The following is a 12,224-nucleotide window of genomic DNA, read 5'->3' as shown; positions in this document are numbered from 1 at the left end:
ATAGTACATTATATCTGCTTTTGGTTTGTTTTTTGTTCTTAATTCAGTGCACTGCATTTCACAGTCTGGTTTTTTTTTGGGGGGGGGGAGGGGGCTGTTGGAAATATTTCCTACAGTGCTGAAGAAGCCATGTTTTATATAGCTGTTCTCATGATGTTTCTTTGTAATGTTTCAGCTCATCCACCATATACCATGTGCTTTAGAGTGAAATTCTACCCACACGAACCCCTGAAGATTAAAGAAGAGCTCACCAGGTATATTTTCCCCATCTCTACATTTAGTTGATGATTTCAGATTATGGCTGTGTCACTATACTAATCGTTTTCAGTTTTGCTTACTTTAATTTAACACACATTTTCTGGGCATTTTATTTCTGGGGAGCTTAAGGGAGCGAATAGAGGTACTTATATTAAGCATCACATGGTGAGCCATTGTAAAAAAGGGAAATGTTGAGCCAGATGCTTAGGTTGTTTGCCATCTTTTCTAGCACAAAGCAAGTTTTAAGTGGCCTAATATGAAGCAACCCCACTTGGATATGCGCCTCACTGTGAGCAATAGGCATCAAGCATAGGATTCAGTCATAAAAGACTTACTTCTGGGTAAATGTGATTGAGATGGCATTATGGAGTCAGGTGGAAATTCAAAATGGATCTTTGGGGTTGACGGGGCTGCATCCATCCTGCAGAAATAATATAGATTGACATCATTTAACTGCCATGGTTCCATGTTATGAAATTCTGGGATTTGTAGTTTGTTATGGCACCAGAGGTCTCTGAGAGAGAAGGTTAAATATCTCACCAAACTACAAATCTTAAAATTAAATGATGCATGGGTTCTAAGAGTCCGGAGGTCGCACCAAAGCCACACTCCATTCATAAGCACCAGAGTGCAGCTTTTGGTGCAGCTTCCGGATTCTTAGGATGCATGCATCATTTAAATAGCATACCTCCAAAGAGACCCGAAGCAGCTTTATTTTGGCAGTCTGTAACAGGCCATAGTAACGTTTGAAGAAAAACAGACAGCCATCCTTTCTTATGCTAGTGGAATGATGTTTCATCTACACCCTCAAAATATCTTTCTTGCTAAATTGCATGAAGCTTAGATTAACTGTTCTTTTTTGAGAGGCAATAAGATAGCAGAAGAGACCAATTCTAGTTCACAAAAATGCTGTGAAAAATTCTGTCCTTGTTTTGTGGCCAGTATTTTAAGGTTTTAAAAAGATCACACAAAAATGTAGAGAGACAAATGGGAATGTAATGCATTTTAAATATCTATGGATTTGAAATCTTGGGCCAGGTATTTAGCAGATTACTTTATCTCTCATCCTTTGAACTTTTCTTTGGCCTAAATCCAATTATTACTCCCAACTAGAGTAAACCAATGGAATCAACTACCAAATGGTAGGTCAATAGTATAAGCCATTTTGTGTCAATGTGTCTGCTAGTTCTGCTACTAACTGGATTTAAGCTTTTGAAATGAAACACATGTATAACTATTTAGTTAAATTCAAATTAAGTAGTAATGGAGTTATTAATTTTGTTTCAGATTAACTATGTATAATTCTCTTTAATATGCTAGAGTTCCTATCTTCACAAAGATGGAATGAAAGCAAAGAACAGACAAAGGGGAGAGTGCTTGTGATCCTGCTAGTTATCCATATGTAAAAATGCTTGATAAATGGCAGCTGCTACCAGTATAAGATTCACCTTGTAATATCCTGCTGCTGTGGAAACCACCGCAACCTTGACAGGCCAGGAACTGACCCCTTGACATTGCTTTACTCAGTTGTGTTTCACTGGCCTTACAGCTGAAAGCTGGGACTCAAACAAACAAAATTTGTCTATGCTGCATCTACACTGGAGAAATAATGCAGTTTAACACCACTTTAACTGTCATAGAACTCTGAGATTTGTAGTTTTGTGAGATGTTTAGTCTTCTCTGTCAGAGTGCTCTGGTGCCACAACAAACTTTAAATCCCAGGATTCCATAGGAGGGAGCCACAACAGTTAAAGCAGTGTCAAACTACATTAATTCTGCATTGTGACATCAGTTATATCTATATGGTACAAACTCTTCTTTAGTATTTCTCAACTGTTACTTTCTCCCAGCTAAGGACTTGGTCCTAAATCCAATTGTGAATCTCAGCTAGATATACCTGTTAGTTGAATGGAATTTATATAACTCAGGCCCTGTACATACGGGCCTTTTAGGTGCCCTCGTCACGTGCTAGGGCTTGGCGGAGGGTGGAGCGGCCACACGCCCTGCAACCCTCGCACGTGATGAGGGCGTAACAGTGGCAGTGCCCTGGATACATGGGTGCTGCCATTGTAACGCAAGTGCTGTGCGGTGTCCGCATGGCGCTGTGCGGCACTAACGTAACAAGTGCGCCAATGGCATACTTGTTACTCTGCTGCCACTCTGCTGCCACAGCTTCAAAAGAACCCACTTTTTGCGGGTTCTTTTTCTGCTGGTGGGAAGCCTTGCGGTTTGGCAGCTGAGGCTTCCTTTCGGTGGAAAAACAGGCGCCGGCAGGCCGCCCTTTTTGGGCAGTCTGTACCACGCCTCACTTACCAAGTCTTCCTTGATTTAACAGGTCTGCTTTAGTTGGGGCTCACAAAGGATTTCGGTCTTGAGTTTCTGGTGAGATGTCATATTGAGGAATATTCTTCAACCTTGCTTGTTACAAATTTGTGATGCTTATTCCTAGTTGTTCAAATGACTTGTAAATGAAAATGTGATGTGTTGTTGTTGTTATTGTTAAGAAAGAATGGTGCACTCCCTCTTGAGAGGAAGCATTATAAATTATTTTTGTCAAGGGCACTGCTATTTCAAATCATTTCTGTCTGGAAAAATATTACCTTGACTTCCCCAGGGAGAGATTCCGTCAAAAGCATGTTTGCTTATTTTGACAGCACACTGTGCATAGCAATTTTCTCTGTTTGCTGACTGTGTCAATTAAGTACTTTCCTCTAAGGGTTGCAAAGCTCTTTCACAGAAAACTGAGTAGTATTGTTAAACATCTGGGGAGACAGTGATTGTAAAGAAAAAATAATAAAAATGAAAATTAGGAGGAGCAAGCATGTCACCTTAATTTTTAACCGCTTTCTGAAACTTTAAAACATGCAAGCCATTTCACAACATTGGTCTCCTGTGTTTGGGGAAATGAACAAGAATAGCAGACTTACATGGAACTTGTTGTTCAAGAATCTGTTTGTGAACTGACTTTGCACTCATCCTTAAAGTGGTAACAAGGAGAAGCATACATTGACAAAGCTCATTTTGGAACAGTTAACTCCAGATTAGAAGCAAAGAAGCAAGGTTAGCAGTTAATCAGTATGGAGTGCTCTGATGTTAGAACTCCTGATTTATCCAGAGCCCTTCTTGGTGAAAGATAAAAGGAAGCTTTGGTTTTCCCCTCTACAGCATGGATTTTCCCCCATATAATATCTTTCCCGTTGTGATTCATCTTGACTAGCTCTTCCTCTAGTCACTAATGCATTGCTTCCCAAACTTTGGTTCTCCATGTGTTTTGGACTTCAGCTGTCAGAAGCCTTAGCTAACAGGTTGTGGATGTAGTTGGGAACTGAGAAGGATATGGATCCAGCAGATCTATGTTCTTTGCCTTCTCACCCATCACACACCATTAGTACCTCTCCTTTCCTCCTTCTGTGAGGTTGGAATTTCTATCTGGTAAAGGAAGCCAGCATGGCATAGTGGTTTGAGCATTGGACTAGACCAAGGTTTGAATCCGGCTCAGCCATAGAAACCCACTGAGTAACCTTGGGCAAGTAACACGCTCTCAGCCTCAGAGGATGTCAATGGCAAACTCACAACAACAACAACAGAAGCTACTGCAGAAACCTTCACAGAAAATGGGGGTGGTAATTACCAAGGGAGACTTGGTAATTGGATCTTCCCCCCTGAGATTAGATCTTCTGCTCTGAATCTGAATCTTTCTCATTTATCTCCTTCCTATAGCCTCTGCAGTATTGTTCTCTAAATTAGAATTTTATTTTCATGCAAAGCTAGAATGCAGGATGGGGGCAAGACTGGAATGTTGAGATAAGATAATAATTTAGTGGTACTGGCTACAAGGGCTGCCTTTTTCCCAGTCAGGGACTTGAGGAGGCTTACAAAAGGTAAAGCAGATGCAGCTAAAAACAAGCACATAATGAAAAAGTATAAAATATGTTTAAATTATAAATAGAATTAAAATCAGCTAAAAGCATGACCATAAAAACAAAACAAAACACCAGACAATACAATATATTATGACTGGCCCTTTCTCCAGAGCAATCAAAGGTCTTCATCTGCCTATGAATGATAGCAAGGAGGCTACCGGAAGGGAGTACCAAAGCATGGGAAAGCCTACTGAGAAGGCCTTTCCCCATGTTCCCACCAAAAGTACCTGTGATAGTTGTGGGACAGGAAGAAAGACCTCCCAAGAAGATTTCAAAACATGGGAAGACTCAAATGGGAGAATACAGTCCTTCAGATAGCCTGGGCATGAAATGTACAAGGCTTTATAGGTTGTAATCAGCATTTTGGAACGATCCTGGAAACAGACTGGCAATCGATATAGTTGTTTTGACAAGGGAGTTGTGTTCTCCCTGTAGCCAGCCTCAGCAATCCAGTGGTAGCTCTTTAGATCAGCTGAAGTTTCCAAACCCTTTTCTAAGGAAGCTCTACTTCAGCACAACACAATAATCCAAACATGATGTGACTATTTCATGTATCACCATGGCCATATCCAACATCTCTTGGAATGGGCTCAGCTGGCCCTGAAGCCTTGTTGTGCAAATGTACTCCTAGCCACTGCTGAAACCTGAGCTTTGAGGAGTACACCCAAGCTGGGAACCTGCATCTTCAGAGGGAGTGTGACCTCATTCGGTACAGGCTGTACCTCCTTACCCTGTTCTTCTTTTCAGCTGACCTCTTTCTTGTCTGCATTAAGTTAGCATTTATTCACCCTCATCCATTCCATTACTGATATCAGGTAGCAGTTTAAAACCAAGACACATTCTTTGGGGGAGGAAAGCTGCCAATGGAGGAGAAGGAGGGATGATGCGCATCCCTTATGTTACTTCCCATTGCTTCACTTGCTCAGCTGCCCTGGGTGGGTGAGGAGGCAACACAGCAGTGGAGGGGGCAAGAGGAAGGAGGCAACCAGGCAACCAGCGGGGAGGGGAAAGTTGGAGGAGGCAGGTGGCGGGGAAGGAGGTGCACATCCCTACACCAACAGTCCTCCACACCCGGTGTCACCATAGGTAATGACACCACTGGGTCCAGCAGAAACAACAGAGACATATTTCTGCCCAGTTCCTAGTGTAGGTCATCCACCAAAGTAACCAAAAGCATCTCTGTCTCATAACAAGGCCACATGATCAAGTACCCTGCCCCAAAATGGATTGTTGGAAATTGTGTTGTCTAATACAGTGGGATCAGGGAGGGCTTTTTCAACAGTAGTCTCCAACATGTTTCACATGTGAGGAAGTATATGTCATGGGCTGTATCTACACTGCAGAAATAGCATAGTTTGACAACTATGCTATGGAATTCTGGTATTTGTACTTTGATGTGGTACCAGTGCTCTCTGACAGGAAGGCCAAATATCTCACAAAGGTACAATTCCTACAATTCATTAGCCATGACATTTAAAAGTGGTCTCAAACTGCATTATTTCTGCAGTGTGGATGAAGTCTCGGTTAGTATGTGCGCCTGCTTTTGTATACCTTTGTGATGTGATCTGTAGTATAGATATGGGAGACCAGAACATGGTTCAGCATAGAGTACCCTTGTGCTTTAATCCAGCACTGTTAGCACTTTTAATTTATACATCTATTTCAAACTGTGTCCAGAACTTTGTTTTGTGTCCTGGGCCGAGTGCTATTCAACATCTTTATCAATGATTTAAATGAAAGAACAGGGAACATGCTTATCAGATTTGCAGATGACATCAAATAAGAAGGAATAGCTAATACCCCAGAGGACAGGATCAAAATTCGAAATAACCTTAATAGATTAGAAAGCTGGGCTAAAGGTAACAAAATTAATTTCAACAGGGAGAAAGGTACTGCACTTAGGGAAAATAATAATAATAATAATAATAATAATAATAATAATATGCATAGGTATAGGATGGGGGACACCTGGCTTAACGAGACTATATGTGAAAGGGATCTAGGATCCCTAGTAGACCACAAATTGAACATGAGTAAACAGTGTGATGCGGCAGCTAAAAAGGCCAATACGATTCTAGGCTGCATCAACAGAAGTATCATGTCTAGGTCAAGGGAAGTAATAATGGAACTCTATTCTGCCTTGGTCAGGCCTCACCTGGAATACTGTGTCCAGTTCTGGGCACCACAGTTCAAAAAGGATGCTGAAAAGCTGGAGCATGTCCAGAGAAGGGCAACCAAAATGGTGAAGGGTCTGGAAACCATGTCCTATAAGGAGAGACGTAGGGATCTAGGTATGTTTAGCCTGGAGAAGAGAAGGTTAAGAGGTGATATGATAGCCTTCTTTAAATATTTGAAGGGATGTCATATTGAGGATGGAGCAAGCTTGTTTTCTGCTGCTTCAGGACCCGGAGCAATGGATGCAAGCTCCAGGAAAAGAGATTCCACCTCAACATTAGGAGGAACTTCCTGACAGTAAGGGCTGTCGGACAGTGGAACAAACTCCCTCAGAGTGTAGTGGAATCTCCCTCCTTGGAGGTCTTTAAACAGAGGCTGGATGGCCATTTGTTGGGGATGCTTTGAATGTGAGTTCCTGCATGGCAGGGGCTTGGACTGGATAGACCTTGTATTCTCTTCTAACTCTATGATTCTATGATGCCATGATCATTGAAAAAGAGCATGGTTTTGAAAGTCTTTGTGTACTTTCAATGAGAAACAAGCAGCAGTAAAGACTTAATGTCACCCCTGTTGATTCGCCCCTAAAAAGCTTTCTGTATTATCTCATACCTGATCCTTTAAGTGAACTCTTGAAAACATCAATTTATGGTGGCAGGACATCTAATGTATCTCCTTTAAGAAGGAAGAAAAGAATTGTGTGACAGGTTCAAACAAGAAATGCCTCTCCATGGTATTTCTATCAGCTGAAAGCAGAATGTGCAGTTTCCCAGATTTGCTCTTGAGCTTGCTGTCATTCCCAGGGTAGAGCAAACTGATTTACACAGCTAGGAAGTGTTATCAAAAGTTACCAGATTTTGAAACCAGTGGAGTGCCTCAAAGCGATTACACTGCAAACTCTTTTAGCACATTGTCATTTTGGATTAAGGATTTTTGAATTAGTTCACTGCAATGGAACAAATTTTCTATCTCGAGAACGACCAATACAGGCAAGTTGTGACTTTTTCAAATGGGTTTAATGAACTGCGACTAGCCAAAGATTATTGCAGGAAGATGTCCCCCCTAAAAGGACAGTTACAAATGAAGCCTAATAATCACAAATCCTATAGTAACCTTCCGTATTGGACATGGGACCCCCTCCCCAACCAAAAAAAGCATTGTGAACTCTAAAAATTACTAGTTTCCATGTAAGGACTGGGATGCTATATCAGGTATATCAACTGGTTGTCATGATGGGCAAAATGGGATTTTGACTTTTTCCTGTCACATCTCAGGCTACCTCAGCTGCAGCTCCACTTGGTTTCAACTGATGTTTGCTATGTGGTGCACAGAACTATTATTTGAGAATCAAAACTCCAGAATTCCCTTTGGTAGATCACACAAATTATCCAGTTCTTTGGATCCTAGACTAAGGCTGTAAAATACTGCTGTGTGACACATGGCTATCTCTATATTTTCCTGGATTTTTTTTTACAAACAAAATAAAACAGTGAAGTCACAGGAAGATGATGTCTTGAGCAGAAGGCCAGATTGGAGAGGGTCTGCTTGTTTATCTCTTCTTCCCTGTCAAAATCATACCCTCCCAAAGCATTTTCCCTACCTGCAGAGGAAAAAAGTGATTTTGAGTAGGAAATTGGCCAGAAGCATAGAGTTTAAGTTTCAAGTTTCTCCACTAGTCAAGATTTTGGATGCCTATAGCTGTGTATGATTTAAAACTCCCCTTCTCTTGCACTGCAGAAGTAATGCAGTTTGACATCAGTTTAAATAGAATTCGGTGATTTGTAGTTTGTTTTGGCTCTAGATCTGTCAGAGAAGGCTAAATAGCTCACAAAATGACAAAGCATTGAGCCGTGGGAGTTAAAGTGGTATCCAACTGCATTATATCTGCAGTGCAAATGCAGCCACAGACCCATTGTCATTGTGCAGTTCTGACCTTAACAAAGTAAGGTCCAGGCATAGGAGGAAATTTGTTTTCTCCTTATGCATTTCTTAGCATTTTGACATAGGTGCATAACAGATTTCCATTTAAATATTCATATTACTAATCCAGAAGTACTGACTACATATGGAAAACACATTCATGGTATTATTTTGAGAAAAGTAATATAAATTAAACATTTCAATTTTAATAAGTATTATTGTAATAAATAATATATTTACTGTTGTGTTTTCTTTCTTGGAGCAAGATCTGGGAAGTTGAGAGGATTTAATACATATCATGATAAATAAATATTTCTTGACAGCAATGTGGTTTTTATGAGGCTAAACTTTCTTTTCTTCAGTGCCTTTCTGGACACCTCACACTCTCTAGTGTGATCTGCAGTGATAAAATGAGAATAAAATTAAAATAAAGAGAGAAATCTAAGTAATCGTTTTCCCCACTAAATGCAGGTACCTTTTATATCTACAAATCAAAAGAGATATTTTCCATGGCCGTTTGCTGTGTGCATTTTCTGATGCTGCTTACCTGGGGGCATGCATTGTCCAAGGTAAGTGATATGAAAGCAACTTGGTAGTTTGTTTCAGGACCATGGCCAGTAGTACTCATTATAGTATTAAAAGCCTTATTACATATTTTGTAAAATCAATTTTATTTTATGTCAGTTAAGTCAACAAAATTTCTTTCTTGGTGAAATCTGTGGGACTTAATTAAGCTAAGACCAACATGTCCCACTGATTTCAGTAGAACTAACAATGATTGTCTTAGCTTGAATTCAGCCCAATTGTAATTAGGCATGCAGCTGAAATGGTAGAATGTGGTTTACTTCAAGTAATAGATCTGTGTATGGTAAATGCATCTAGCAGTAACAGGATCATACTTGAATTTAAGCCCTGAGCGGAGCTTGAGGGGAGGACCACTGTTCATAATCCTAATCCCTTTCCACATAGTTATTTTATAGTGACTTGTTTTATGAACCAGATTTCTGCTTCAGTTTATATGAGAGTACACAGTCCTGGTCCTTCAGCAATTGCTCAGTAAAAATCAGTGGATTTTAATGGCTGCTTTTGAATTTTCAATACTTTTTTTCTTTCATGATGATTATATTATATGTTTCTGCTATTTGTTTATCTGCTTTTGCCTGGAAGAATTGAAACAAGCATATCTCCCTTTATAAGCCAAGATGCAAACAAGCATCAATTGCTCCATTATCTTTAGTTTCTTGTTTTATCTACACTGGAAAATAATAGTTAATACTGCTTTGCAACAAGCCAGTATAAAATCATGGCTTGTTACAAAGTTGTTAATCATAGTTTTCCAATTCAAACAAAATGTGAAACTATCTTTAATGAAAGACTTCCTAGCTAGTTTACTCTCTCATGAAACTCTCAAGGAAACAATTAAGAGACCATGGGCCAGAACAGACCTCTCGAAAAGGGCAGATTGGGGCCTCCCTGGAGCTGGTTGTCCCAGAGTTGCAACAACCACACACCACAGCCCCAATCTGCCTCGATGCCAGCCCAAATTGGAGCATCAAGGCACATGGCGGTTCTTCCCCTTCCCCACCCTCCATGTGCCACAGAAAATGACTTTGCGTGCCCTAAGTTCACCACCATGGTTCTAAAGGGAAAGAATAAAGTGCAAATAGGAAAAAATAAATCAATAAAATAGTTCTGTAAGTAGGAATTTGTTTGTACTTTTGTTTTTATTTTTTGTATTGTTTGTATTTTTATCTGCACAGCTGAGTTTGGCAACTATGATCCTGATGACCATGTGGACAATTATGTCAGTGATTTTAGGATTTTCCCCAAACAATCACCAAAACTGGAAAGAAAAATAGCTGAAATACATAGAAATGAATTCAGGTAATTTAAATTGCTGTTTTAAAAAAATAATTATTGAACTATCATTGCTTTATTTCTTTTTCTTCAGGCAATTGTATTTTCCCTTAAGCTTGTAGTTTAAATATATGCAAAATATGTATGCCTTTTCTCCAAGAGCAGGGATATCAGGCATCCTCCTTTTCCAGGACATATCCTACATTTTAATCTTCTACAGTGTGTTTGCAGGAAACAAACACCTGGTAATAATATTGCTCAAATATAGTATCAGTCGTTGGTTTGGAGGGGATGTGTTGCTGGTTCTGAATATCCGATAGCTTGAGTGGAACTATCTTAATTCACACAATGCAAAGTAATGAAAAACTAGTATCAATTGTATTTCGACTGGGGTGGGAATCATATGGCCCTCCAGAATTTCCTGGCCTGTGGGGGCCACATGATTGAGATCATACCTGTGGCTATTTTCCATGATGTGGCAAATATTTGCGTATTATAAGTGAATATTACCGCTATTGATAGATGGCAATTTTCTTCTTTTACTAGTGATTTTTCAAGACAAGAATCTGGTTACTTGCTTCTTTAGAATTTTCACACTTCTTGCAATATTTTTCACTTTTTCTGAAGAGCAGTTATATTTGTTTGTTGTACTATTTGGCATCTTAACAATTTTTTAAAACACACACACACACACACACACACATGGAAGAACTTATTTCAAGAAATGTAATTCTCTTTCCTGGGAAAAATGACATGAGAGAGATAGGAATCACTTTTTATGTCCTTAATGGAGTAGCCCCCCCCCCCTTTTGATGTGTATCTCTATCGTTACATGAAAACTAGAGTAAAAACTGAAAACAAAGTGTCTTATACGTGTTACTCTGAGAGACTCCTTTGGGGCAAGCATGCCCCCTTGAGGTCTTATGTTCCAATAAATGATTAGGAATGCCATTCTTCTAAACTGCAATAGGTGAAAAAAGTGGCATGCAATATTGTTAAGAAAAACATTTATTTTAATTTTTGAAATAGTATTTAACCTAAAGAATGTCAAAGTTTTTTAAGGGAGTGAGAGAACTGACAATAAAAGAGGAGGCCAGTTGAAATGCAGAATCTATAAGAAATAAGCTGGCATCAAGCACCTGTCTTTTCTGTTGTTAGTAATTTGTGAATTTTGTTGAATGATGAAGACTGAAGGAGAAGTTTTGTTCACAGTGCAGTAATCTGCATAGGGGCAAAGCTAGTATGTTTGGTTTGGATAACTCTTAAACTATATCAAGCTGATTTGGAGAGATACGGGATATCTCTGAAGCATCATTCTCTAAATCACCTTGAACTGAATTTTGTTCTCCCAAAGCCTTAAGCAATTCAGAAAGACACATAAAGTGTATCTATAGTGCCTCTTTGACACATTTTCCTCAACACACTGTGTAAACTAAATGCCTGGGTGCAGAGAGAAAGCGAAAGCGGATATAGTAATGTGACTGATAGCTCTCCACTAGAATAATAACTTTACCAGGGATCTTCTTTTTACTTTCCATCTGGAAGCTTTCAGCAGGGAAGTAAAAGACTAGCCCAGTCAAAATGAGGCAGCTGTGCCTGGATTTTTCATTAAATTCTGTTAACAAGAAAATAACAGGGCCATCATAGGCACGCTGGAAGGACCATCATAGGCACGCTCACACACCATGATGACACCACAGTGCTGTTTGGGCGCTGTGCACCACAGACGCCATCATGGCGTGCGTTGTGTAGATGGGCGCTCACCATGATGGCAGGGGGTGGCGGAACTAGGGCTCAAAGAATGTGTATGCTCCACCCTAGTTCAGCCCTAGTACGGTCTGTACTGTCTCTTCATCTCCAGAATAAATTCTTTCCTTCCATCATTTCAGTGGTGGCTTTGTTTTTTTTAAAAAAACATTTATTTAAGTTATTCATCTATTTGTACATGAAAACTTTTGTCTAGAAGAAGTAAAGCTATTCTCTTACATCTATTGATATCAAAGAACAAAGGATAATATTAGATCCCTATTCAAAGAAAGCGTCCAAACACATGAAATGAACACTTTTTGATGATGTTTAATGAATGATTGGGGG

The 12,224-nt window shown here is 39.7% G+C and overlaps 1 protein-coding gene across 5 annotated transcripts in view; it reads left to right on the top strand.

The window, feature by feature from the left end:
* LOC149286021 (FERM domain-containing protein 3-like) overlaps window positions 1–12,224 on the top strand; it is a 150,060-nt gene that overhangs the window by 102,625 nt on the left and 35,211 nt on the right. For all 5 annotated transcript variants that reach the window (XM_089494511.1, XM_089494509.1, XM_089494510.1 and 2 more), the window contains 3 exons: window positions 176–254; window positions 8,745–8,842; window positions 10,034–10,157. In XM_089494511.1, the coding sequence (XP_089350637.1) occupies window positions 176–254; window positions 8,745–8,842; window positions 10,034–10,157 (301 nt within the window). The remainder of the gene's footprint in view (window positions 1–175; window positions 255–8,744; window positions 8,843–10,033; window positions 10,158–12,224) is intronic.

Source organism: Sceloporus occidentalis, unplaced genomic scaffold (assembly GCF_023333645.1).
Source record: "Sceloporus occidentalis isolate IW3139 unplaced genomic scaffold, rSceOcc1.0.p SCAF_73, whole genome shotgun sequence".
NCBI classification, from domain to species: Eukaryota; Metazoa; Chordata; class Lepidosauria; order Squamata; family Phrynosomatidae; genus Sceloporus; species Sceloporus occidentalis.
The sequence above is the reverse complement of the archived record's forward strand: the minus strand, read 5'-3'. Positions and strand labels throughout refer to the sequence as shown.